The sequence below is a fragment of the Talaromyces stipitatus genome, genomic scaffold (assembly GCF_000003125.1).
Source record: "Talaromyces stipitatus ATCC 10500 scf_1105507295555 genomic scaffold, whole genome shotgun sequence".
Lineage (NCBI taxonomy): Eukaryota > Fungi > Ascomycota > Eurotiomycetes > Eurotiales > Trichocomaceae > Talaromyces > Talaromyces stipitatus.
The window spans coordinates 1216378-1242944 of NW_002990116.1; the positions used below are offsets into that span (position 1 = coordinate 1216378).

Here is a 26567-nt window from a genome sequence, read left to right on the forward strand (position 1 = left end):
TCTATCGCCAATCCAGTACGCCGCCCTCTTTTCGCTCCCAATGCAGAATGAACAAAAAAGCCCCAAAAGCAAACTATGAGAAGGAAAAGCAGCCAGTCAAGCACCATCAGGACGTCGAGACTGTACTCTGCGTGTTGGACTGCGTCGACTAGGTAGTTGCGATTCACCTCTATTACTACGTCCAATTGGTTCCTCTATCTCCATATCTTGAGGAGGTAGATCAATTGATGCCGCCGGTCTCTGAGGTCTTTTACCTGTGCGCCGTGGTCGGACTTTATTCAAAGCGGCGCCGAGGAGGTCCTTTGCATGTTCGTCAAGCTCCATCTCAACATCGTCTTCGATTGTGTTGCCCCCATGCACGATCGGATCTGTCATGCTTGATCCAAAAGGATCGTCTCTTGACCGAGGGAGTGTATCCCTCTTTTGGCGTCCAGTACCGGGTCCAATGACTTTTGTGCGACCTTCGATTGACCATAGTTCTAGTGCTCTGGATAGAATAGTGCCTGCGATACCCGCACCGCCAGCTGCGTCACCACCGCTTACACCAAGAACCCTTACAGCTTCGTGTAGCACAGTAACGGCCTCCAGAGTTCGCCCCTGTTGTAGATAGATCAGACCGCGTGATGTGTGAAGCGACCCGATCAACCCACGATCTTCATACCCGGCCACTCCTGCCGAAGTGGCAGTGACACCTCCTATTGCAGCACTGTAGCCAGTCGCACCACCGCCGGCACCAACTCTTATGCATTCATCAAACTGAGCTAGTGCTTCATCCAAATGGCCCATACGTCGTAGGGCATGTCCTAGATTAGCCCGTGTGGCCACCCATGCACCGGGATCGCATTGTAGTGAGTCCGCCAGCAGTAGCGCCTGTCGGAATAGATCCGCAGCAGGTTCCAGATTTGCTTGGTGATATAGCACAACGCCTAATTCGTTGAGGACAAGAGGGTCACCGCCAAGTGCCGGTAGTCCGCCAGATGGTACGCTGGGGATAGTGGTCAAGGAGCCCGAGGGAGACCCTGAAGACATAGCATATGCCGCACATAAATACTCATGCGCAAGAGACATGTTATTCAGTGCTAGATGCTGCATTCCCAGGAATAGTTGGGGCAGGTGACTACCCTGAAATAGTCGCGCTGCAGTGCTGTAAGCGGCGATCGCCTGGTCATGTTCTCCTTCAGCAGCAAAAGTGTGCGCAAATCCGATCCAAGCCGGTGCCGAATGAGGATCTAGTAGTGAGGCTTTAGAAAAGAAACGTCGTGCTTCAGCGATCTTAGCCACAGATAAATAATAAACACCAATGGCCAAATACGTGTATGGCTCCTCTGGTGCATTGTCTGCTAAAGTATGCGATAGCAAAAATAACGCATTGACAGCTCCAGTCTCATAAAGACAAGCAAGGTGCAGAGGATATACAGCGGGCGAATGTCCCAAATTTTGTCCGGGAATTACCGACGATTCGATCAGCGCCCCGCCCGTTTCAGGAGATGTGAGAATCGAAGAGCTGAGCTCCAAAGCTTCAGCAAATCGGCATTGTGTATATAGTGCTTCGGCACGGGAGAGGAGAATATCCGGGTTATTAGCGAGATTATAATGTGTCGATAGAGTCTCGGTGGCATCAGCAAGCGTGGCAGGCGCAGTGTACTTGGAAAGTCTCGTAGTATAAAGCATCTTCACAAAATGTGCAGCTTCTTGAGATTTAGATGGGTCGGAGGGTATAGTGACAGAGTCGAAATCTAATGATTCCAAAAATTCTAGCTCTTCGGCCGGAGACATGAGCGAATTCTTCATAAGTTGATCAAAGGCCTCAAAACACTGGATATCAATTCGAACAGCATCTTTATAGCAGTCACGTGCGCGGTCGAATGCATTTTGTTTCGCATAACAGAGCCCGCGTAAATAACACATGGCAGCTTCAAACCGTAGATTATTGGCATCTTCTCGCTCTCGCTCTTCATTTCTATCAGCGCGATCCGACCTTGATGCCGCCGTTTTTCCATTTCTGAGTGTGACATGACTATGGCCGTTTAAATGTTGTATTTTGCGCCGACTGTGACCTGCCGCATTGATAAGATGTGTTGGATTCTGGTCTCCGAGAACGTTAAGCGCAGCTTCGAATTTATTCTGTTTGATATAACAATGAGCCGCGAGATATTTACATGATGTACTGCGTGATATAAGGTCTTTTCGGGAAAGTAAAGCTAGCGCTCGAGTAAAGTTATTATTGTTGAAATGCACTTGTGCAAGCCAGAAGGCGTCGGCATCGCTGTCTGTAGTGATGGCCAGTTAGTGTACAGATCTAAGAAGTAAATTCCAAAACGAATACAAACTTGTCAATGCCAGGACCTTGTCCCCAATATAGACAGCAGAGTCGTTCTGTCCTCTATTCAAAGCATCTTGCCGCCAACTGCGGAGGAATTTCTCCATGTCTAGTGATTGTGCTGGAAAGGCGAGAGCACGCGGGGAGTGAAAGTATCATATGGAGGAGACAGAGCGGATGGTATATTGTTGATACATAAGCTATGGTGCTCTCCTAACGTAGAAAAAGCTGCAAAGTAGCTGTGAGAGCCATAACAATGTCGCCAGTCGGTAGTTGAGGTTGGTATTATTTATCGCAGGCGCGACGCGGGATGTTTCTTTAGAGATCAACAATTGGTCCGTGCGTCAGTGCTCCCGCGGAATCTGTAATGTTGCGAGCCTAAGGCAGCAGATCGTTGCTTATCGCTGAGCCTATCACCTCAACTCTAAGAATATCCATCTTCCGCCACTTCAACTACTTTACCACACTCGCTGCATCAGCCCACAAACCAGTGTGCAGTTTAACTCCTGTCTCCTTCGGATCGCATCTTCTCCCATCCTATACTCGGTTAAAAACCGCATTCAGGCCACGAAGCCACCATGTCTGAGCGTAAAGTGTATGTAAACCATATCCAACTCATTTGAACGAAAGCGACTAACATACTCACAGCTTGACAAAGTACTATCCCCCGGATTTCGATCCGTCGGCCATCACACGAACCAAGAAGGTCCCGGGTGTGAAGCAGAAACTATTGACTGTCCGTTTGATGGCGCCTTTCTCAATGCGCTGCACCAGCTGTGGTGAATACATTTACAAAGGCCGCAAATTCAACGCTCGAAAAGAAACAACTGAGGAGAAATATTTGTCTATCGCAATATATCGATTTTATATACGTTGCACGGTATGTACTTTATCTTTCCCCATTGTACGACTCAGCTTCTAACTTTCATTATTGCAGCGATGTTCGGGTGAAATCACCTTCAAAACTGACCCCAAAAATATGGACTACGTCTGCGAACGCGGCGCAAAGCGAAACTTTGAACCATGGAGAAACACCCAAGCAGACAACTTAAACGAAACCGAGGAAGAAACATTAGACCGCTTAGAGCGCGAAGAGAATGAGGAACTCGAACAACTCGAACGCGACAAGATGGCCGAACTAGAAGAAAAAATGCTCGACTCCAAGCGTGAAATGGCCGTTGCCGATGCTCTTGATGAAATTCGTACAAGGAACGCGCGCATTGAGAGGGGTGAAGCTCTCGGGGAGGATGTTGCTTTAGCATATGTCAAGGATGAGGCTGAAGAGGCGAGATTGCGGGCCGAGAAGGAAGATGAAGAGATTGCCCGTCGAGCTTTTATGACTTCAACGGGGCAGAAAGTTAAACGATTAGTTGAGGATGAAGAGGAGACTGCGGCGAAGACGGCTGAAACCCCGGCTCCTGCAATGTCGTTTGCAAAAGCCAGGAAGCCGAAAAAACCATTCAACGCAGGCTTGGGTATCAAGAAGAAAGCATCGTTGGTCTAATCTCATGTATAGTTACTTCGGCCGTTGTGGCGTTTATATTTGCAACGATATAGCTATTATCGTCATCTGTATTCTCTTTTTCTCCTAAAAGTGATGGGGACACATTCACATATCTACGTACGTTCTACTTTCAAGTTATTGCAAGAAGAAATTATTGGTGGGCTAAACCGAGTAGTATGACCGAATTTAGCTACACATACATGAATGAATAGATAAAAAAGTAAGCAAGAAAAACAATCATTAACCAGATTCATAAGAAATACCCAAGACCGCTCCCATAATCCCAAACGCCCTTACTGAGATGATGAACAGTGTGGTATAGAAAAGAAACATGAAATAAGCTGCAGTAAACAGGACACAACTGAGATACGTGCACAGATCATCAACTCTTATGAAATAGCCCAATGAAAAACTGTCATAACACGCGCCGAGAGAAAAAAAATCCACCCATTCTTTAAAAGGCATGAAACCCGACTACAAGTATGGCATCCAAAGAGCATCAGCAGAAGCCAGAGATTGAGGATTGACGGCCTTCGAGATAAGATCAATAGTAGTTTGGTTGGCAGGCAAATTACCCTCTGGAGGACTGGCCAGGCTAACAGCACGGTTAACGATAATACCGCTATTGCTCTGGACTAGTTCGCGTAGCTGGTTCTCCGAGACGTTTCCACGATGATGAGCTGTAGCCCAGAAAATCATTTCTTCACGCACAAAAAGACTGAGCTGTTGCTCCAATTCGTGACGTGGTTCTGTAAGGCAGCGAGCAATTGCCATAAGGGCACAGGCAAAGACACCTTCAGTAGCAATAGGTCCCATCAAGGTCTGGATGTTTGGCGTCAGGCGGAAAGGAACCTGTTCGGGGTTAAAGAAGAAGGCCTTGGTTGGATTGATGCTTGGGATCAGCTCAGAGCCCCATATATCGCCCGTAGCGCGAGAGATGGAAATCTTGTTGGGATACCGGTTGCCAATGTGCATGACATAGGTCATGAAACAGATTGCGGCATACTGGTACGAGAATTGGCGACGGAACAGCCAGAAGTCCTCGTAGTTGGGGTAGGTCTTCTGGAAATAATCCAGCATAACCGTATTGGGAACCCATTTCTCCTGGATAGCAGTAAGAATTTCCGTGCGAAGGACATGCTGCTGCTCAATAGAACGCTGTGACATGTTAGCATATGAAATGTTGTAAAGATCAGGCTTAAAACTTACGCTTTGCTTCATCTCAGCAAGCCCACGCATCTTCTCCATGGTGAAAAGCACAGGCTCATCTTTATTGATGCCTTCTCGCCGACAGTAATCTTCGTAGATACCTTGCATTGAAATGTATGAGGGATCATCGCGTACTAAGCGAATATGAGGAGCAACGGGAACCATGAGTGGCAGATGGAAGTAGAGATTGCGACGTCTGCTTTCCTTGCGTTTAGCTAAAATACCGTTGAAAATGCGGAAAAGTTGAAGAATGCGCTCTTCGCGACGGCAATGGCGGGCTGCAGGGTGTTGAACAGCGAAAGGATGAATGCTGCCATCAAGGCCTCGGATCTTAAGACGGCGATGGCAAACACCAATACCTCTGACCAAGTCAACATCCGGTAAGAAGCGATCGATGCGAACAAAGTCCTGATTCTTGTCCTTGTGCAGAAGATACTGTCCAGGAACTTCGACTTCCTCAAATTTCAAGAATCTAAATTCGCTGAGATGAGGGGAGTACACTTCAAGGTTCTGCGATTGCGGACGACGATCCAGTTTTTCTTCAAATTTGTCGCGCCAGCGTCGCAGCTTCTGCACATACTCAAACATTGTGATCTTCTTGACCACAAAATCGGCTTCGAAAGATTTGCGTATATGTGCTGGAAGAATAGTCTCGGCGAATCGAGTGATGTTGGCTTCTGTAGCAGGCGGTAGCTTGAAATCTTGAGCGTAAGCTACAGGTGTGCGGCCGACATATGCGAGACCATCATTCAACAATGCTACGATCAGGCGGTGAGCATCCTCGTCAGGAGGACATTTGAAGTTCTTTTGGATTTGGTCCACCATAGCCTCCATTGATAGTGCTAGCAGTGGAAAAGCTGTCTTCAAGCCTGCCATAATTTCTTCAGAATATTCCCATGGCTTCTTGATTGGCTCCTTCTCCGGCTCTCCAGGATTTGAAGGTTGATTTGCGTTCTGTGCTGGAACCTGTCCTTGCCGTTGCCCTTGGGCGGGAACCTGAGTCTGTGCCTGCTGGGGTTGTGCTTGAGGCTGACCTTGCTCTTGTGCTGGAGTCTGTTGTTGCGTGGCATTCTGAGCTTGCGCCAGGGCCTGAGGGTTAGGCTGGCCATTGAGTTGAGCGGCGGCATTCTGTGGAGTAGCAGTATTGGCTACAGCAGGGGAGGACTGTGGGTTCTCTTCACCGGCCGTACCTAGCCGTGCGACATTGCCGGGTTCGACCTTCATACCAGGTGATGCCTGTTGCTTCGCACGGTTCAATTTCTCCTGCTTGGCTTCTTGTGTCTTCTTGATACTGATCATATCTTCCCTGTTCGTGCGAAGCAAGAAGAATAAGGCTTGTGGGTAGAGCTTAGCGATCTTGACCAGCACTGCTTTGCATAGACGAGCCTCACGGCGGCTAAGACTTGTGAGAAGTTGCGGTATAAACGTGATCCAATACCACACTGGGGTATCGCCCTTGAAGTTCTCAAATGCGCTGGATACACGACCTTCTTCATTATCCAGACTCAGCAACCAAAGAATACGGCTTAGCAATTTCCTAGATTTGGCGTTCTTATAAAGCCCAGCAGCTTCGAGATAGCAGCTCACAGCGTTACCAGCTAGCTCATAATCGGTGGGGTCCATCTTGAATCGCTGATCATTGAAATGTCCCCATTCCGCCCATGCTTTCGCGAGCTTCAGATCGTAGTACAACGCAACGCCAAACGAATCATTGGCTTCTTCCACATTGTTCAATTTCGCCAAGAACATTCCCTTAAGAGTGTAGAACTCAGCTTTCTGTTGCGCACCAAAGTAGTTCAGATTGGTGTTATTGATGACGTCCAGTCCGCTCGAGAGCTCTTTGGGATTTTGATAATGGCACTTCGCTTGTTCCCTCAGCTTTAAGAAGGCTTCTTGGATTTCAATGTTTGGCAAAGTATAGATCCTGCTCAGTTGATTGATGCAAACATCTGGCATCTGGTGCTTACGAGCAACATGAGCGAACCGATTGATGATCCACGCCGTTTCATGATATCCGCGATAGGCATATGAATTGCTTGCGACATTGTTTGTCTGAGGTGGCAGCAGGCCGAGATAAGTGGCATTAATCAGTTGGAAGATGTGTTGACGCCAAGTGACCAGATCTTGCCAAGCATTGATATCATCCCAGACATTCGGTAAACGATCTCGCCAGGTGCCTAGAAGTAGCTTCAGTTCAGCTGATTTGGTGTCCAAGTTCCGTTCATTTGTCTGAGAAAGGCTGTTGCATATCACACTAGCATCATGTAACTCAACGAGTTGTTGGAAGTGTTGCAGAATCGGGATATGAGCATTGGTAATCCTCTTTGGAAGCTGATGCCACTTGCGAATGGACAATTGAATTGACTCGTCGCAGATATTGTTGAATTCTTGGATACCATCCTTCTTGAGATGGAAATTGAGCAACGCCATGAAGGCTTGGAAAAACGTGCGACGTGGAGTGGGAGCATCAGAAACCGATTTGATCAGAGAATCCAATTGCTCACGATTGGTATCGCTCTGCCAGTTCTCAATGTTCCTCCACGCTGCTTCCAGAAGAAGGTCGTTGAGATTCTCGTGCTTAGCAAAGTCACTCAAGATTTCCCACTGCTGGAGCTTCTGAGCACAGATGAGCCAGTGATCTTCCCAGAGGTAATATTCTCCCTGCGAGAACGGCATGGCGCCTGAGCGAGCTTTGATCTGAGCATTCTCATACAATTGCTGGGCTTTATCCCACATGCCATGCTGTTCGTAGGACAAGGCAGCATTTGTTTCCACAAATTTACATCGTCTTCGCCATGTGCCATAGAAGAAATCATCCTCTTGGAGACCGGCGAATATCTCGACAAGTGCATCAAGGTTGCTTTCTCGCACTATCGGAGTATCGATGGTAGGTTTGTTCGCGGACTCTTCTAGATACGCTGCAGACGTATACCATGCATCATACGTCCTGCTCAAGAACTTCATGACATGAGGCGGGACTTTGAATCGAGGCTTGGATCGCACAGCTCCCTCGAGAAGTGCCTGGATAACATTGGGTCTCTTGTCTATCTGCCTCTGATGGTACTCGCGAGTAATAAGAGTGACCATCCCTTTCTCCAAATCGATGCGCTCATCCTTTGATAATGTTGACCATACTATGGGGAAGATAGTAGTCCACACTTTGTAAGATGTCTTCGGATCGGTATGCTGAAGCTGGCAAAGAGGCTCAAGTAGATCTCTTGTTCTCACATCTCCTATCTCAGCAGCGAAACGTTTGCACTCAGCCACGAGACTCTCCAGTTGATTATCAACCATCACATCTGCTTTTCTCGGATCTTGTTCGGCGGCACCGAACAGGAACGATATCGGATATACTGTCATATCATCGGGGAGAAGCCGAGCAGGCGTGTTCATGTCCACAGAACCCATTACGAGATGCGAAGCTTGCGCCAGCCAAAACGAGTCCGCAAGTGTATCCCAATTCTGCGACGTCATCACGTAACTTAATCGAGAGCTAGCTGTACGAGTCAAGCTCTTATCGAAAATCGTGATAAAGCGATTTCGCATTTCCACGTCTTGAGCTCGTGTACCAATTAGGAAAGCATGCTCCAATCTGACAGTCAATTCAGTGCGAGTGATCTTGTTATCCTCGTAAATGCGAATGACAAGATTGAGGAACTTCTTGAGCATTGTCTGATCAGGGCGAGTCTCGAAAAGTAGCATCTTGTGTAGAACAGCGGTCTTCTCTTTGAGGGTTGGCCATGACTCCGTGGAGTGGAAAATCCAAGACTCAACCATTCCAAGGACCTTACTGCAGAGTTTGATGTTCTGTGACCGCTCCACGAGTTGGGCAAGAACACTAAGGAAAGGCCGGCGCTGGTCTCCAAGGCTGGACATACGGATTGAGATCACGTCAATAGTCTTAAGAATGAGATCCACGCCGATCTCAAACTCTTGTTGATCTGGAGTACCGTTATCACCTTGTTTGATTCCAGGATGCTGACCAGGAGCTTGGTTGGTAGCATAAGCAGCAACATGTTCCTTGGCAAGTTTCTGAGAAAACGCTTTCATGACTTGGGGAATGTGTGCATCCATCTCCGCAGGTCTGCTTGAGGACAAGGTCCACAGAACGTTAAGGCTGGAGACATAGTTGTTGTTGGAAAGTCCCTCAGTAGCAATCGTAGATAAGAAAGTGACAAACTCCGAGGGAGAACTATCCATATCCATACCATCTTCCTCTTCTGGCTGATCTTCAGGGAGAGCGGCTAGAACTCGCTTGACGGGTGGGGGAATCTTGCGTGACGAGCTATCATCATCCACCGCGCCATGCAGGCAGTCCTGAATCTCGGGGTTGTCTGAGCGCAACGGCTTTTCGAAGAGTTTTTGAATCAATGGCAACCTGCTGACAATCCATTCATCTGGCTTAGACGCAATGAGTACACGAAGTACTTGCAAAGTATTGATCATGCTAGTAATCTGCTTTTCGTCGGGTTTCTCGGCTTTCTCACCAGTGAGAATTGGCTCAGTGACCTTGGGGTACAAATCGATATCCAGGTCTCCCCAGAATTCGGGCTGAAGAAGACTTGTCAACAGCTGCGTTGCCTTCTTAACCATTTCTCCTGTGACAACTGGAGGTTGGGGCTTCGCTGTAGGCAATTCGCGCAGCTTGAATGCTGGGACGGGGAATCGCTCAGGAAGCGTAGTAATGAAGGTTATCAAATACTTGATAAGCGCTGCTCGCATCTCCGGTGACACACTATATTCTGTCCTTGATACCAATGAAGGTGACTCGGCTTGTTGATTCTCATCGAGTTTGCGCTTCCTTGAGTTCGGTGACTCTGAGGGACCGCGAGGACTGCTTCCACGAACTCGCTTTTCTTCCCAGTGCCAGATTAGTCCAATAAGGTTCAGTGCCAATTTTTTGCTCTCGCTCGAAGGATTGGGTGGAGCAGCAATTTTACTGAGCGATGGCACGATAAGAGGTACAAAGTGCTCTCGAGACTCATAGAAGAGATCCGGGTGCCGTACGAGGAACTGGAAGATGCTCATCACTTGCTGCAAGTTTGCAGTCTCTTCTGCTAAAATGCGGCGAGGCCACTTAGCCCACAGTGGGTAACGGAGATCAGGAGGGGGCTGTTGGGGGTTCTGGCTAAGAGTCGCAATCCTCGTGGGTAGAATAGGAGCGAGAACATCAAGAGCCTGGGTCACAAGAGCCTTGCCTTCGTTCTGGTGAGCCCTCAAAAGAGCTACATAGACTTGGATCACAATCTTGAGGGGCGTTTCATAGTGAGCAATGAAGTAGCTGATCAGCACGTAAGCACCGTACTTGTTAATGATATCTTCCAGTCGAATATAGTTCCAGGCAAATTTGATGATGTCCTTACGCGACTCCTGGACAGTCTGAGAGTGATACTTGATCAACAATGCGGATAGCTGCAGTAGTTCCATGCGGGAATGATCGACGCCTGGTTGGTTTGATTCCTCCGCAATGTCACCAACTTGTGGTCGCCATAAACGATTCTGGATTGATTCGGTCATACTCTTATCCATCAACTTTGGAATATTTGGGGGGCTATTCCACGTCGCCTGCACGTCCATTGCAAAAATGGGATTCACGAGATTGTGGAAAGCGTATGTCTTCATCCTCTGAGATGACGTGCGTTGTCCATAGAGGTCAAGGCACCTCATGATGACAGATCTCCTATAGTCAATAGACTCATTTGTGATGATATGCTTGTAGATGAATTTCGGGAAAGCAAGGGTTCTCTTCAGTTCATCGGCTGACAAACCGCTAATAACTTCAAATAGAAAATCGAGATCTTGAAGTGAATCAGCTAAATAGATGGTGAACACATCCATCAACTGATCCTCCGCCTGCTCAACCCTTAATCGCTCGCTTGCTGGAAGCTTATCGTTTCTCAATTTGATCTCAAGATCTCGGCCTGTACTGAGCAGCTTCGGGCGCAGACTAGGCTGGTTTAGGAGCCATTTCTTCGTAGCTTCATGCATGCAAACAGAATTGACGACGTGGATTGCATTGATTGCTGTTGTGTTCTTGCCGTCAGTTGACTCGGTACCAAAGGCGGCATTCATAAAGCCTTCAGTGTCTGCAACGACGGCGGATCGAAGGACGGCACTGTCGGGATCTGCTAGTACCTGGCCGAAGAAACGGCCGTAACGCTCGTCATTGAAGCGCTGTTGGAAGAAGGCCCAGCTCTCCTTAGGATAACGATTCAGGTACTTCACAAGGGGTTTGCGGAATGGGCTATTCGAGGTTCTCCGTAATTTCTCTTCCAAGTCAATAACTTTGTTGACTAGGTTCTCCATAAAAGTCGTCGCGGCGGGTGGGAGAAGATGGAAAATATTGAAAATAGAAGCAACAATCTTCATAACCGGATTCTGCTCGACAAGGTTGAACGAGACTTTCTGTAACGTAGCGTCGTCTGCAATGACTTTCATGTGTTCGAGAAGACGCTGTCCGATTTCAACCTTGAAATAATTGGTCAGGAGGGTCAGTAGCCTAGCCAGGCCATCGAGTCCAGCCACAGTCAATCGCTTGGGATCCTGTAAATTCATGAGGATAGGGCGAAGACCATTCTGAAGCAGATCTTTGGGCAACTTGTTCGTCTGTGTGAGAACGTCACGAAGGCCAGCATTTGCAGCTTCGATAATTTCCGGAGATCTCGAATACAAAGATTTGAAGAAGACAGAGATAACTCTGCTTCGACTACTGGCATTCGGACCAGCGCCGAACTCTGGGAAACTCATGGCCATTGAGAGTAGACGAAGACATGCTACTCGCAGATTGACAATCATCTCTGCATTCTTGAACTCGTTCGGTTTGGAAGCTAAAGACTCGTCCTCTGCATCAGCTAGAGCCAGTGACTCCAACATCAAACGATTAAGTGAATCGTTGAAGACGACAATATTCTTATGAAGACCGAGACAGAACGTAATGGCATCGATGAATCCGATTTGCACAGGAAAAGGAAGAGCTCTAAGAGGTTTATTGAAGATAGGTTGCAAGAGGCGATCCTTAACTGGCAACATGAGTTCGTGTTGCTCACAACCAACAACTTCAGCAAGGAGGGATAATGCTTTCTGCGAAGTTTCTCGGACATGCTTATTCATATGTGACAGTTCACAGATGAGAAAGCCGCAAAGCCAGGAGAAACGACTCTTTTCATTCTTCAAGTCATCCTTGGATATGCCCTTATTGCACCGCCGAAGAATAAGCTCTAATGTTGTCTGCGCTCTAACACGAGTGCTCGCAGGAAGATCGGCAGGTGTATCTTTAATGACATACATCAGAGCACGAACAAAGTCAACCTGTCGCTCAAAGAGCCAAGTATCGCCCAGATCTAGCTCGGTAGCTAGAAGGTGTATACCTAGACTACCTCCGGCCTTGGTAAACCATTCTTCGCTGTAGCAGCTATGGCAAAATACACGACCAAGATGCTGCCAAAACGGTAACTTGGCAGCTTTGTCTGAACCACCAAAGATGACACCAGCAGCTTGTTTGATGTCTTCCATAGCCTTTTTCGCCGAGTCTCGCATTTTAGAGTCATCAGACGATAAGCAGTCCACAATAACATTGACAAGCAAGCGAGAATCCAAGTAGACAGGACCTTCACCACTGTTGACGTCGAAAGGTCGTCGAGTGTGTCTAGCTTGAGCCAATGCTCGGCCTACTTCGACAACAACGATGTGACGACAGACATCTTTGACGAAGCTAGTCGCAGCTTGCTCAAGATCTGGGATAGAAGTGGCAAAGAAACATGCTTTAAGCAGCTTCTTCAAGCTTTCTTCCTGAACCAGCTTCTTGGGGATGGAACTAGATCTCTCGGACTTGTCCAATATGTCAATAGGCCCTTGAATCTTGCTCTCTAGAAGATCATCGGCTTGAAGGCGAATTAGGGATGCAAGGTCCTCGGGCAGATTATCATAACCAATGTAAAGCTTTAATTGAGAGCTTAACATACGGAAGGCCTGCTGTTTGTAATATGCATCTGAAGCCTTCGCCACGGGTGTCTTTGGGTTCTCTAAAAGCTTCGCGTAGGCCACATCCACGCCAATCTCGATCGGGAACGGTCGTTTCTCGTTCGGGCCGATCAACCTAATATCGAAACTAGGAACGTCGTCCGCGAATTGCTGGAAGGACAGTTCTGGCGGGTGATTCAAGAATTTGCGGTTGCGACCACCCAGTTTACCCAGGATTCTCATCGTCGTGTGAGAATGGAAATGACTGTAAGGATGCGGTCGTAAGTGATCCCAGAGTGCCGTCATCAGTTCGTCCATAATTGGCGCCATAATAGGATCCAAGTAATCGGCTGTCAAGTTATCCACACACAACTCAAGGGTACGCAAGCCCTGTCCAACTAAATCCGAGTCTGCTCTCAAAGCGACCACGATTGGGCGCATTAAATGGCTAAGGTGGGGAAGGAGATGACTTAGACGTGCCGGCACAGTCAAAGTTAGCTCGACGTAAAGATCGCGTTCTTGAGGCTTGCGAGCGCCCAGTAGGAGATTATTAAATGTCTCGAGAAGCATTTCCAATAGTGGAAGTAGCTCCTTGTATAAAAGCTCAAACCTTCCACCTCCGATGCTGCGGAACAACGAACGTAGTAAAAGGAAGTAATTCATGGGCTCTTCGGCGGTCACTGATAGCTCGATACATTTCGTAACTATTTTTGTGACATGAGGGTAGAGAACCTGTTCGTTTTGATTTGAGAAAAGAGTGACGGCCATAAAAGACAGTTTGAACATCCTCAGGAGTATCTTGGCCTTGGCCATGTCTGAGGTTCCGACTTCTTGTATACGGTCCATCAGGTACTGAAGAACCATACCAGAGAATGCAGGAGAAGTTGCTTCACTTGCGAGGAAGAATTGTGGCAAGTGAATGAGAGCGGGGTGCTCGAACATCAATTCGTGAAGATAGGGTATCTCGCTATGAAACACTTCATGGAAAGTTGCCGTGTCAATACAATGGAATACTGTTCCGAAACTCTCAAGAAGCTCCTTCTCTTGAGGACCCATAGGAGCAGTATACTGGCTGGCAAGATACTCAAACGAAGAAGAGTAGCTGACGTCAGGTGCAGGCTGGTCTACGCCATAGTATCGGAAGACGCGAGCACCTTCATGGAAAAGCTTCTTGATGACTTTAACCTCTTCTGCATTGTATCCATACGAGACTTCAGGCCAGTTGATCGGTGTATTGTTGGGATCGATCTGTATGTGTGTCGGGTTGCAATTCTTCAACTGGTGGAAGATGTTCTTTAAGCCATTGATCAAGTTCTTGAACAAGAATAAATTGTCAGAGACCGGATCGCCACCTCGGTCTCGAGGGTTGGACGTCTTAATCGGAACTGCGGTGAAAATATCAATCTCATCCCAGTCTGGAGGGGAGGCCCGATCGGCAAGATAGTTCTCAGGAGTCGAGTCGTCGCGTTCTTTATTTGCACGAGATACTTTCACGGCATTGTCGAACTGATAGTTCATAGCGGCAAACTTGTCACCAATGGCATCCAAGATCATGATAAGGTAGTACCGCGCATCTTGCTTGTCTTCCAGCTTCGAAATCTTCTCTGCCATGTTTAGCAACAACTTCGCACTCATAGTCTGAAAACTAGTTCCTGGAAACTCGTCATGGAGGTTCTTAGTGTAAACCTCGACTGTCTTGCGAATCTGGTTCCTTGTGAGATGGTCTCGAACATGGTGAATCAAGTCGGCAAGCATGCTGTATGCAAGAGGTCGCATAGTCTCATAAACAGTCAATCCATCTCCGATAAGTGTTCTTTCGTCCAGCAGCTGATCAATTGTAACCAGGAAGATCCGTCGGTAGTTGAAGTTGATGATGTGACGGATAGCGACCAGCAGCTCCTTCCGCGCGCTGGACTTCTCACGTGGACAGTCTTGCAACAACCGAACAACAACACCTGGGAGAGTTGGCAGAAAATCTTGCAGATGGTTCGCATACATGCGGAGAAGGTAAGCAAGAAAGCTCATGGTTTTGACTTGAGCAGTGATAAATTCACCAAAAGCAGCTCGATTTTTAATCTCCTTGCAGACTCCTGTGAACAGTTTCCCTTGAGCGTGGGCTTCTGCGTGCGCTCTCTCCTGTGGTTTGGCTTGTAAGAGTAATATGCTCTTTATAAGCGGGACAAACAGCTTGACGTTTGCATTGACGGTGTTACGATGTGCCTGGAATATCGATACGACGATAATGGGACACTCAGCAAGCACCTTAAACGACTGCATTCCTTTCTGCAAATGATGACTCATTTGTTGATCGGGGCCCAGATCAGAAACTGTTGTGCTGGGAGAAGATGGTCGCGGAGATTGAAAGTTCTGAGAAACCGCGCCTGGCGTCGAAGGCATACCGGGTGTTGTGCCTTGAGCTGGAGTATCGAATGTATCCCGCACCACTTCCTCCATACCCTGGAACATCTCCTGGATGAGTTCGAGAAAAGGCTGGACTCGCGAAGCTGTCGCATTGACCTGGTTTCGCACCAGGTCCATGATGGTCTTCATACATAGAACTGCATTTTCTTCATTTTCAACCCTGACCAGCTGCATCAACGTATCCACCATGTCAACCGCGTACGGCTCAACATCGGGAGAAGCTGTGGGCAGGCGGTGCAACGTTTCGAGAAGGGAGTTTCGAAATTTCTAATGCAAGAAATGGTCTTAGTATTAAATCTTTCGCCTTCGAACAGCCAAATTGCAATCTTCGAGGACTTCCTTACTTGTTCAAAGGATGTGTTTGTGAACACTGGATCCCCCTTCAGGAGATTCTTAAAAACAGGCCATAGCTTCGTCAAAAATATAGAATAGTTGGGGCCCGAGCAGAGGGTTTCGATAGTATCTCTAAGCTCGATAGCAACATTGGCTTTCTTCGCAACCTCTAGAGCAATCAAACAAACACCACATTATTAACAACCATAAACCAGTAATGAATAATTCCATGCGCCCTGAAATAATTCACTCACCCCATTTCTCATTCGTGAGATTCTTCACGTAGGTATCAATCTTTGCCTCTGTCATGATTGCGACAAATGATTCTGATCGATCAATCCGCTACCGAATTCGAAATATGTTGACAACAAGCTTTCGTCTCCGTTCATATGCCAGGCCTACGGGCCGGCATGTCCCTTCGAAAGGTTTCGCAATTCCCTTTTAAACCGAGGAGTCGTGATACATATGGTTCGAATATGGTCGTAAAAAAAGATTGCGCACGAGGGTAAAAGACAGCTCGGAGCTTTGAAAACGAACGACTCGAACGGCTGGCTCTTGAAGAATAAAAAACGTCTGCCTTCGTAAATTAATGTAAGGAGGATAAAATAATAATTAAGGACAGAAGAATGATTAAAATAAAATTAAGAAAAGAGTCCTGTCTGGTAGAGAACTGGTGATTTGTGGCAGACAGAAAACGAATTGCAGACAGGGCTCTCTCCAAGGCTTGCGCGACTGGAAACTGACTATCAAAGGCGCGGGCATCCTCGAGACCCTGTAGAGATACACTAAGCTACTTTTGGTAATTTTGCGGATCAATGGTTCTTCCGTCCTGTGCCTGTGCCAAGGCGTACCTTACAACGGGGAAATCCGTCCATTGGCCAATCAGATAGCCAATTGGAGGTTTGATCACCTGGATTGCCCTATTTTATCAGTCTTATATTCTTTGAGGGAATATGATTGTATTTAGCGGATCTGATAAATGTCAATCATTGTTTGTCTAACAAAGAAGGATATGTACAAGTAGCTACATCCTATCATGAAAAGGCAGGCCCTCTATCCTGATCTATCAGCCGATTAATGACATTCACAAACCTGCCTGCTTTGTCGATATCCTGTTTGGCAGTCTCAATGCCCAACAAGATCTTCTTGATTCCCACTCCAATCTTCTTGTCGTCATCGATACTGTAGATTCCTCCAAGAATGCCCTCAATCTCTTGAGGTGTGAAGGTCTCTAATCCCTCCAAAATATATCGTAGTTCATCGTAGGTATTCACCGTGGGCACTTCAATGTCGGAGTTGAAGGAACTGTACATGTCTAGGTCTTTGAGAAGGCGACGTTCTGTAGTGGTTGCGAGAATCAAGAGCCGGCGCCCATTTGCAGGAGCCTTTCTCATGAAAACCATCAGTGTTTGAAGGACAGCGTTGCTGAATCGGGCTCCAATTGGCACCCAATCAATGAGTCGCTCAATATTGTCCACAACCACAATACTGGTGCGACTCTTATAGGCATCAGAGAAGATCTTGGTAATGTGCTGAATCTTTGCGGACTCCGTGAAGCCAACCATGTCTTCTGGGCTAATCAGTCGAATAAAAGGATAGCCCGAATCCATCGCTATACGGGCCGCAAGTGCAGTCTTGCCACTAGCAGGAGGGCCATGGAATAGAACTGAAAATAGTGGGGTTCCGCCTTCTTCGCCGACCTGTTTCACAAACAGGTTGCCTTCATTGAGGATATCCTTGATTCGATCAGAGAAATGGATGATGCCCTGTTGAATACAGTCTCCAAGCTGTTCTTCCGCGACGCCAAAGGCCGGTTTAACTTCTTCGAGAGCATTGAGGAAGTCGTCTCGTCGGACTTTCAGGTTCGCAACGTCGTCCTTGATGCCGGCTATAGTATCAGGCTTGACGTGTCTGTTGAAAGCAAATGATGTAGCAGCCTTGACCAAACCCGAAATCTCAGCACCAGAGTAGTTCTTTGTCAACTGAGCAAGCTCCACCAAATCCACATCAGGCTCCATCACGTTGTTCTCCCTCATCTTCTGCGTATGAATCTTTAGGATTTGAGCACGACCCTTCTCATCGGGCAAACCAATCTCCATGTGGACTTCCAAACGACCAGGGCGTAGCAAAGCATCGTCAATCATGTCTTTTCTGTTCGTCATACCAATCAGGAGAATATTATTCAGTTGGTCCACACCGTCAAGCTTGGATAGCAATTGATTGACAACACTGTCACCAACACCAGTACCGCCACCGGCGCCACTACCACGCTGTTTACAGACAGCGTCGAGTTCGTCGAAGATGATGATGTGTAGCGCACTCTCGTCGCCTTTCTCCTTGTACTCCTTCTCTGCATCTGCGAACATTTTTCGAATATTCTCCTCAGACTGGCCGACGTACTTATTAAGCACCTCAGGACCGTTAATGATTTTCGGTTCTCTGGCGTTCAGCATTTTACCAATTTGTCGCGCAATCAATGTTTTTCCTGTTCCTGGTACACCATACAAAAGGATACCCTTGACGTGCTGAATACCCAACTTGTTGATCAAACCGGGAGGGAAAATTCGCGACGCAAAAGCACGACGGAAAATAGTACTGAATTCCGAATCCAAACCACCGATACCCATATCTTCGAACTTGAAATCTGGTCGAATGATGGAGTTGGCGGCAGGCCTGCGATCAGATGCTTTCAGATTAAGCCCACTCTTTGCATCTTTGTAAAAGTTGAAAGCTGTATGAGGGGTAAGAATGCCTCGAGCGGTAGGATCAGTCGCAACGCCCTCTGCGGATTGTTGAGGTTGCTTTTCTGACATCAGGTCTACCAACTCGACAGTCTTGATGGAAAGCGAAAGAGGGATTCCCCGATGATCCATCAAGACCTTTTGTCCGGGAGCCAGAATCTGGTTTTTGAATTTCTCAATGACAGCATTTGCCAATTCATTTTGATCATACGGCTCGTCTGTCCTAGCCTTTCCAGCGAATCCCACTTCAACATCCGCGGAGCCAAGATATGCTTTCCTCTCTTGTCGAAAAGGATCATAGATTTGTACTCTTACGGAATCTGTCACGGCAATTCTAGCCCACATTCGTTGCCTCTCTGCGAAACCAATGTATCCGGGTGGGAAGCTATCAAGGGGGCGTGCAGATAGAACATAAAGGTCGTTAATAAGAACATAAAACTCCTGACCGAAAGCTGAAGGAGGGAAATCGGCAGTCGAAACGGCGACCCTAAAAGTCACAAGTAGGTCAGTTTGTCCACCCATATTGCACAACTGTGATGACACGTTGGACGGGAGCTTCTTACAGATTACCATATGTATACTGCGTATTCGGACTCTTCTCGGAACGTAATGTCCAAGTTGATCCATCGTTGACTGGTCTTCTTGCACCGGGTGCTGGTCCTCTTTGCGGTGGCGGGGGAGCTCCGTAGCCGCCTCCTCTGCTGGGGTTCCTATCCCCCTCAGATATGACAGCATCGTAGCCATTACCCCGGCGCGGATCTGGAGGGGGAGGATTCGACCTCGATGTGAAAGGGATGTTATTTCGATTGAACATTTTTGCCGGTCGCGAATTTGTGAGGATAGCAGATGGAGCTCCGAGAAGACGTAGCTCAGTGTTCTCCGGCTTATTTAGTAGTTAGTTGTTAGGAGCTCGTCTCGGACTCTCGGTCTGGGGTAGTGTTATGCTCAAACGTGGTTTGCGACGCTGATCGTCTCGAAAACAGTTGCAGTCGCGGTATATCTGTTGTAGGTAGAGGCCACTGAAAAAACTGAGATGTGGCACAAGTGAATCTGACTATATGTTGTTGATGCTACTGACTGAACAGATTGGCCTACGTTATGTCACCGCCTAGCCGTCGTCGGAGCAGGGTGATTGTTTCACCGACTCCGCCACGGATATAGAACATTACGTACGGATATACTTCGACAAGGCATTTATTGTGACTTCGATTATACTGGGACCTATAGAGACGCCGAGCTCATACGACCTGAAGTAGCTCGTTGAATTCCTTCTAACCAATCATGTACGAGACACCTAGAATTAAATCAGACAAAAAGCCCATGAAGACAGAGAGGACAGCAGATAGATAGTGTCCGTCAGTACTCTAACACTTTCGACACAAAAAGGGAAAAGAAGAAAACGCCATATCACCCTTTTCCTTACCCAAAAACAGCACTGTCTAGAAAGGAGGGTAGATTTTCAAAGGGGATGCTTAGACACAAGTATGCTCCAGTATGCTGAGCCGGATCTTGTCTTGAAAATCTCCTGTTGAGTTGGACATAAGAAAATAGACGGTAAGAGAATAGGTTAAACCATATACATGAGAAGGTTGTGAAGAAAAGAAAATGTAAACGGAACGTGTAGAAACAGTAGTCGGAGTACCAACATTATCGTAAGGGGGAACCCAAAACAAATGAAAAGATGCGGATGGTCGTATTCACCACGAATATACGCAGCCGCTATGATATTTGCAATGCCTGGAGAGACACATGCTTATAGCACAAAGAAGAAAAGAAAAAGGGTCAATGCATAGACACATTACTGTCGACTCGAGTTACTCCGCGACAGTACCACCGTTGCTGGAGAACCAGATGCACTACCAACAGAACTTCGTCGCATTCTCACACTACTGCCACTTCCACTGCGTCGTCTGCGAACATGTTTCTGGAACACACAGTCGTTCACAGTTAGAATCAGGATGGCTAAAAAAACACAGAAAGTAAAATCTTAGCACGTGAAAGAGGCGCAAAATCGAAGCAAGGGTTGATAAAAGACAGTGAAATGGATGTCTCTCTTCCACGCACCAGCAAAGGGTTGGATGCTAACTAACCGAAGTCGTGGCCCTGTCTTTAACCGTAGTAGTCTCATCAAGTTTGAGAGCATTCAAGCGCTTCTGGCTGTCTTGTGTGACTGGATCGATATCATCGGCTTTACTTGCAGGGACCGACGTGGTTGATGTAGTTGGTTCTTTTAAGAGGCCCTTTTTCCTCTTTTCAGCTTGTTCCGCAAGCACCTCCCATCTTCTGCGACGAGCCTGTTCTCTCTCCTCAGCTCCACTTTGGTGTTCGTTATATTCTTGTGAACACTCATCAAAGAGCTGGGGATTGATCTCCATAAAAAGCTTCATGGCGTTATATACCATGCTATGAATGGTTCTATACAAGGTCAGTTACACATATTCAGATGATAGCTTGCGACAGAAAGACATGTCGAGTACGTACCTATTCCAGTGGCCTTTGGAGTTTTCATACAAGGGTGCAAACATGATAGGCAGGATGGTCTCAACGTTGTCGCTGACCAAGTTGCAGAAATACTCGTTATTCCAAAAGTATAAAGCCCGCTCAGCAACCTAAACTAGGGTTAGTGTGGCAGCACAAAGGGCAATCATAGAATGAAACGCACCTGGAAGTGAGGGCTGGCAACCGACTTGGCCAACTGAGTGAAAAGCGGCCCTTGAACCTTGGCAAATTCCGTTGGATCCATGACCTCAAAAATATCCTCAACCTCGTTCAAGAACATCACCTCTTTAGTGCTGTTCACCTTGGGCCAATAACGGAGTAGACCCATGACGACATCCTCTGTGAGTACTGAGTCCTTTTCAAGAAACTGGACAATACAATATGCGAGTTGTGGGTGGTACATGCTCAAGCCCTTGGGCTTATGCATTGGGATCAAGACTCGGGTCAAGAAAAGCTTGTGCTCTTCCTTCAACGGCAGGGCAAACCCGTTGATAATAGATCCTAGAATTTCTAGCAATTCTGCAATACCATTAAACCGCTCGGTTTCGTATGTGAACTGGAAGAAGACATTGTTTATTGAGCGTCGAATATATGAACGCAGGTTGAGGAACTTTCCGTAAATACGGTGCAACGTCGTTTTGAGGAAATCGCGTTCGCGGGGGTCTTCGGAATCGAACAATTCGAGCAACTATAATATCATACAAGGGTTAGCATGATCTTCGAAAAACCGAGAATAGGTATTCCTGGAGTGTCTTCTAACCTGGAGAACGAATTGATGATCAATATATTGTTTCGCGATATTTGTATTGAAGTCTTGACTCTCAATAAACCGCAAGAAAAACTCATAGACCACTTGAATATGAGGCCAAGCAACTTCCAATACAGGCTCATCTTCTTCGGGATCATAAGCCTCTCCTTGTGGAGTCACTGGAGGCGGGATAGGCCGAAAAAGGTTTTTGGCGAACATATCAACCACTCGAGGATACATGGGTTCTGTGATAACCGAACGGTTGTTTGCGACATAATCGAGGAGTTCGTGAAGTGCCAATCTCTTAATCTCTTTAGATTTCATATCGGCAGTGGGGTCATTGAAGTCGAATATAATATTGCACTGGTCAATCTTCTGCATGAACAGATCCTGGCGACGGTTCGGCGGGACTTCATGGAAACCAGGCAATTTTTCCAGTTCTCGCTGGCGTTGATCGGAGATATCGAATCGAGAGGAATGCTGGCGCTTAGGTGTCCTGATGCCTTCAGACATATCTTTGGGCGTGGAATGAAGTCTATCAAAGACGTGAGATTTCTTTGGGGGCGCAAGATCACCAGGCATGGTTTCGGCAGCTCCAGGAAGAGGAACATGCTATGAAAGGATAGTTAGCGGGTGTTGAATTCGGTGAGATAGATAATTCGATCGACGTGAGAGGAAATACTAACCGAGCTAGGGCTGATCACAACACTGGGGGTGATGGGTTGTTGCCCTTGTCTTGTAGGTGTCCCGGGAAGATTTGCGGGCTGGCCACCGAGGTTACCACCCATTGATTGCGCAGAGGGTACGAAATGTTGTCCTGCGCCGGCTGGAGCAGCGGCACCCTGATTATTCTGATGACCTGCTGGCGAATTGATCGCAGCTGGAGAAGCATTATCGACCTTCGCATTCCTCGTTTCGTTCAGGGACGTTGTAGAGGATGTAGGGGTTACATGGTTGGGGCTGGTCGATTGGGCATGATGAGCAGGACTGAGGCCAGTATTCGATGTATTATTGTTCGAGTCTCGTTTTTTCGACGACTTGTTCGAATCTTTTGCCCGCGACAGCTGCTCGTGCTACAATTGTTAGCGGTTTCTGGATGATATTGGGGATCGATCAATGTGCAGGGGGGAGGTAGGGCACTCGTCTTTGGGTGTGGATTATACTCACCACCCTCTGTCTGAAGCCCTTCATTTTGCCAGATTATATCGATTGCCTTTTTATAGCACTGATGTATGTGATGTGTATACTACCACAACGGCTCTCCGATATGCAAATCAGAGGCACGAGGGAGGAGGGGGGCCGGCAACGGGAGCGACAACAAACACGATAACTGGGTTTCTGGCTTGTCAACGACAACAATTATGAGAGACTTCTCGGGTAGTAGAGACGCGTGCTGGAAATGACGAGACCCATGCGGATATTTAAGCAAAAGATGTTGATGGTGGTGAGAGAGGACAGACGGAGAATATCGATTGACTGTTGCACGGTAGTTGGAGGTGTTAGGTCGTCGAGGTTGCGACACGCTAAACAATAAATAGCCTCACTTAAACCAGAGCTGATTGCTGGGTAAACAGGGGACTTTTTCTGGTAGATGGTTTGTCTGAAGAACAGAAGTACCTGAGAATGGAGGTTCTGCTAGGAACAAGCACGACAAAGCATTCAGTGACGATTGTCCATGTCAATGTCCATGTCAGTGGTAATGTTATGAAGTCTGGGCGGTGGAGGAGTCGCTTAGTGAAGGTGAGCGGGGGATGGGCCCGGCGACCGCTAAGCCTTCATCTTTACTTCTTGGTTAACCACAACTTTTGCATTTGGATGCTAATTCACCAGTAGCACTACTTTATGCTATTTACTGCCTAGTGGGATATTGAACTGAATACAGGAAAACAAGTTTGCACTTTCACATACAGGGTTCTGTTCAATGCAGACTGAGGGGAGTGTGAGCACCAATAGAAACATGGCAGAATTGGCGCCTAACAAAAAGGGGCCGGCCAGCCAGTGACCGCTTCAACACATCTTACTCAGTTGTACGGAGTAGGACAGAAATTCTATCTATGAGGAGACCAGGAGATCCTTATAATCACAGCAAGCAAGAATAATCTTCAAGTAATGTCTTCTTTGTACTTGACAACCCATAGACACCATCTAAAGGGGCAATACAAACTATTCAACATCAACTGGGCTTGTATGGAGCCATACGCAAGCTGGGATAATCTACCCTGGCATAGGTGTATAATCTCTAGGTCTCCTCAATCAATGTCCTCGGCGAATATTTTGTAGGTTGGTATGGCATTAGGCATTGAGTCAGTGCCATAGAACCCTACCTCGGGAACAAATATATTGTAGGGTAGCAGGTTTCGAACTTCAGAAGGTGATGTCGTCCACTACAGGTCATATCTGATCCTCAGTTCCGACTTGGTCATAGCAGAACACACCAGCTACAAGAGCTTCCAGCGTCTTCAGGGACTGTGGATGAAAATATTTACATGTTTGAAAAGGCTGTCGGAATAACGATAATCCGTATATCTATGAGATTGCAGTTGAATACCTACGCTCATTTTTCATACGCAGGAACACTATTCATAGAATTGTTATTCGCAATGGCAATTGCTGGTACTCCAGGTCATGTTTAATATGGGTATTATACTAAACCCATAGACGCAATATTTGGGTAGAAGAGAGATTGGAACATCACCACACCGCTGGCGACGGGAAAACATATATTTTCTTTCCATCTATATGACAACAGTGGAATTACAGTACCTTCCAAGTTTTTATAAAACTTGCCACTGCCAACCAACAAAAACTTCTTCGGCAAAAGCTTCAATTCGATATATTTTTATTGGACCTCAATATGGCTGAAGATGATGAGCTTCAATATGCACCTTGGTACCGCATACCATCGCGTCGTATCGTAGCTGTCGAACATCCCGGTATTGTCAAAAATGTCGACAGAGCGATAAAAACACTACAAAGTGATACCGGCATCTCCAAGGCGAGTTTCAGCACAATACATTAGAAAAAGAGGAAAAAAAAAACACAACTAACATTTGATATAGATACTGGACCCATCCAAACCGGGCAGCAAAGTTCAACTATGCCTGCGTCCGGAGGACCCCATGGCAAGCACCATAGACTCATCTAATCGACAAACAGACAACATCCTGCTCAAAGTGACGGTCCCCAAATGGACAGGCGGGAAACGAAAACGAGGCAGTGATGAGCCCTTCTCAGACGGTCCACCCTCTACGCCGGAAGATATTGAAAAGGAACGACAGAGCTGTGCATTCAGACAACGGAGTTTGATGGATAATGCGCATCGGTACTCTGTTGAACCTGTTGGTACAGTTACGAGGACGCATAATTTTAGGAAAATTCCTGATTATGTGTATTCTACGGCGAAGAGTCCATTTGTACAGAAATTTCGGGAGACAATTCTTCCTTTTGAATGTGAGTCTTATCCTCTCTGGATACCATTCAGTGAATTAACTGAACGGGACAGACGAGAAAATGAGGAAATTCGACATCTCCATGAGCAGAGGAGAAACAAAAAATGTCGATCTAATCCCTCCGCCAGCATTTACCAAAACTTTCATCCCTTTTCAATACACGTATCGTCAAAATCCAACAGTGAAATTGTCCCAAGACACGTCCGGCAATGTTACAGCCATCAACACACAGATGCCAAACAAGGTCTTCACGCATCTCGTAACTTGCGATGTGCCCGAAGTACCATCCGAACCACGCGAAGGAATCCCGCCTATATCCAGTCTCGACCCAGATCTTCAAAACGTCATCGCTACCGTTCAGAAACTTTTCGAAGAGCGGTTAGCATGGACTCGTCGTGCTTTACTCAACGCAATTCCCGGTAAAGACCAACGCTACGTCTTGAAATACGCAATTAGTTATGTGGGCTATATATTTCGCTCAGGACCATGGCGAGATGCAATCGTGAAATTGGGCCATGATCCGCGCAAGGACGTCGAATCTCGCAAATATCAAACCTTTGTCTTTCGTATCCTAGCCCGGGAACCGGAAATAGGTCGAGACGGCGGTGGGAGCGCAAAACAACATCAACAATCAACAACCTCAGGCAGCTCGCGTGGCTTTAGCGGTCTCGATATCAGTTCCATCCCAACAGTAACACACACAGAAAACCCCAACAGTCATCTTTGGACCGGTAAAGCCCCTCTAGCCCTGGACGGTAAAATCTGGATGGTCTGCGACATCGTAGATCCCATCCTCAAACAGATCCTCTACCCACCCAACGCGGACCCTAACACTTTTCTGCGGAGTGAATGCGAAATCTTCAGCGACGGCTGGTACGGCAGCGGCACCATTGCAAAGGTAAAAGTAATTATGCGACAAAAGATCCATGCCTTGTCGCAGGAACATCGCGAACCGAGTGATGCAGAGTATGAATGTTTATTGGGATTTCCGGATCATGTTACTGAAGAAAGTGGAACGAGGCTGGAAGGGTTCCATTTGGATGCTGAGAAGGCGACGCCTAGAGAAACGATGCTTGCGACAGAGGTTAGGGCGACGATTAAGGGGGCTATCAGTTGGAGGAGGATGATGGCTGGGCAGAAGGTGAAAACGGCTACGACGGCGGCGACGACGACGACTACTGCGAGTACGTCGATGGAGACGGCGGAGGATGAGGAGGAGAGGGAGGCTACGAGAAGGGTTATTGAAGAAGAAGAGGAAGAGGATGAGGAGGAAGAGGAGGAGGAGGTTAACGAAAATGAGGATAATGACGATATGGATGTTGGTGGTCGGAGTTTTGACTCCGAGTGACTCCGAGTGAGTGAATGTACTTAAGTTTCAAGTCGG

At 47.1% G+C, this 26567-nt stretch overlaps 6 protein-coding genes across 8 annotated transcripts, besides 2 other annotated features; 2 read left to right on the top strand and 4 right to left on the bottom strand.

Annotated features, from left to right (window-relative positions):
* Nucleotides 1-96: 96 nt before the first annotated feature.
* TSTA_115530 (20S cyclosome subunit (Cut9/Cdc16), putative) lies at nucleotides 97-2427 on the bottom strand (the record flags this gene model as incomplete). The annotated part of the gene is made up of 2 exons (XM_002481703.1): nucleotides 97-2270; nucleotides 2331-2427. The coding sequence occupies 2 exons, from the start codon at nucleotides 2425-2427 to the stop codon at nucleotides 97-99; spliced, it is 2271 nt and encodes a 756-aa protein (XP_002481748.1).
* Nucleotides 2428-2763: 336 nt separating this feature from the next.
* TSTA_115540 (mRNA splicing protein Yju2) lies at nucleotides 2764-4982 on the top strand. Its single transcript, XM_002481704.1, has 3 exons — nucleotides 2764-2915; nucleotides 2969-3200; nucleotides 3258-4982. Exons 1-3 carry the CDS (start codon nucleotides 2899-2901, stop codon nucleotides 3822-3824), a joined length of 816 nt encoding a protein of 271 aa, XP_002481749.1. The 5' UTR covers nucleotides 2764-2898; the 3' UTR covers nucleotides 3825-4982.
* On the bottom strand, nucleotides 4299-16055 carry TSTA_115550 (histone acetylase complex subunit Paf400, putative; the record flags this gene model as incomplete). Its single annotated transcript, XM_002481705.1, has 3 exons — nucleotides 4299-15680; nucleotides 15758-15915; nucleotides 16001-16055. 3 exons carry the CDS (start codon nucleotides 16053-16055, stop codon nucleotides 4299-4301), a joined length of 11595 nt encoding a protein of 3864 aa, XP_002481750.1.
* A 652-nt stretch (nucleotides 16056-16707) lies between these two features.
* Nucleotides 16708-19301, bottom strand: TSTA_115560 (vesicular fusion ATPase, putative; the record flags this gene model as incomplete). The annotated part of the gene is made up of 2 exons (XM_002481706.1): nucleotides 16708-18974; nucleotides 19051-19301. The coding sequence occupies 2 exons, from the start codon at nucleotides 19299-19301 to the stop codon at nucleotides 16781-16783; spliced, it is 2445 nt and encodes an 814-aa protein (XP_002481751.1). The 3' UTR covers nucleotides 16708-16780.
* A 432-nt stretch (nucleotides 19302-19733) lies between these two features.
* Nucleotides 19734-23002, bottom strand: TSTA_115570 (protein phosphatase regulatory subunit (Ssc1), putative). Of its 3 annotated transcripts, none has more exons than XM_002481708.1 (7): nucleotides 22902-23002; nucleotides 22421-22807; nucleotides 21747-22346; nucleotides 21150-21674; nucleotides 20969-21096; nucleotides 20578-20902; nucleotides 19734-20411 (listed from the first exon to the last, which is right to left on the bottom strand). In XM_002481708.1, the coding sequence occupies exons 1-7, from the start codon at nucleotides 22923-22925 to the stop codon at nucleotides 20286-20288; spliced, it is 2115 nt and encodes a 704-aa protein (XP_002481753.1). In that variant the 5' UTR covers nucleotides 22926-23002; the 3' UTR covers nucleotides 19734-20285. The 3 variants fall into 3 exon arrangements, with proteins under 3 accessions (XP_002481753.1, XP_002481752.1, XP_002481754.1); XM_002481707.1 differs by having other exon boundaries at nucleotides 19734-20449; XM_002481709.1 differs by having other exon boundaries at nucleotides 19734-20902.
* A 1586-nt stretch (nucleotides 23003-24588) lies between these two features.
* Nucleotides 24589-26531, top strand: TSTA_115580 (RNA polymerase III transcription factor subunit, putative; the record flags this gene model as incomplete). The annotated part of the gene is made up of 3 exons (XM_002481710.1): nucleotides 24589-24729; nucleotides 24794-25184; nucleotides 25237-26531. The coding sequence occupies 3 exons, from the start codon at nucleotides 24589-24591 to the stop codon at nucleotides 26529-26531; spliced, it is 1827 nt and encodes a 608-aa protein (XP_002481755.1).
* Nucleotides 26331-26387: a microsatellite.
* Nucleotides 26427-26469: a microsatellite.
* Nucleotides 26532-26567: the final 36 nt, after the last annotated feature.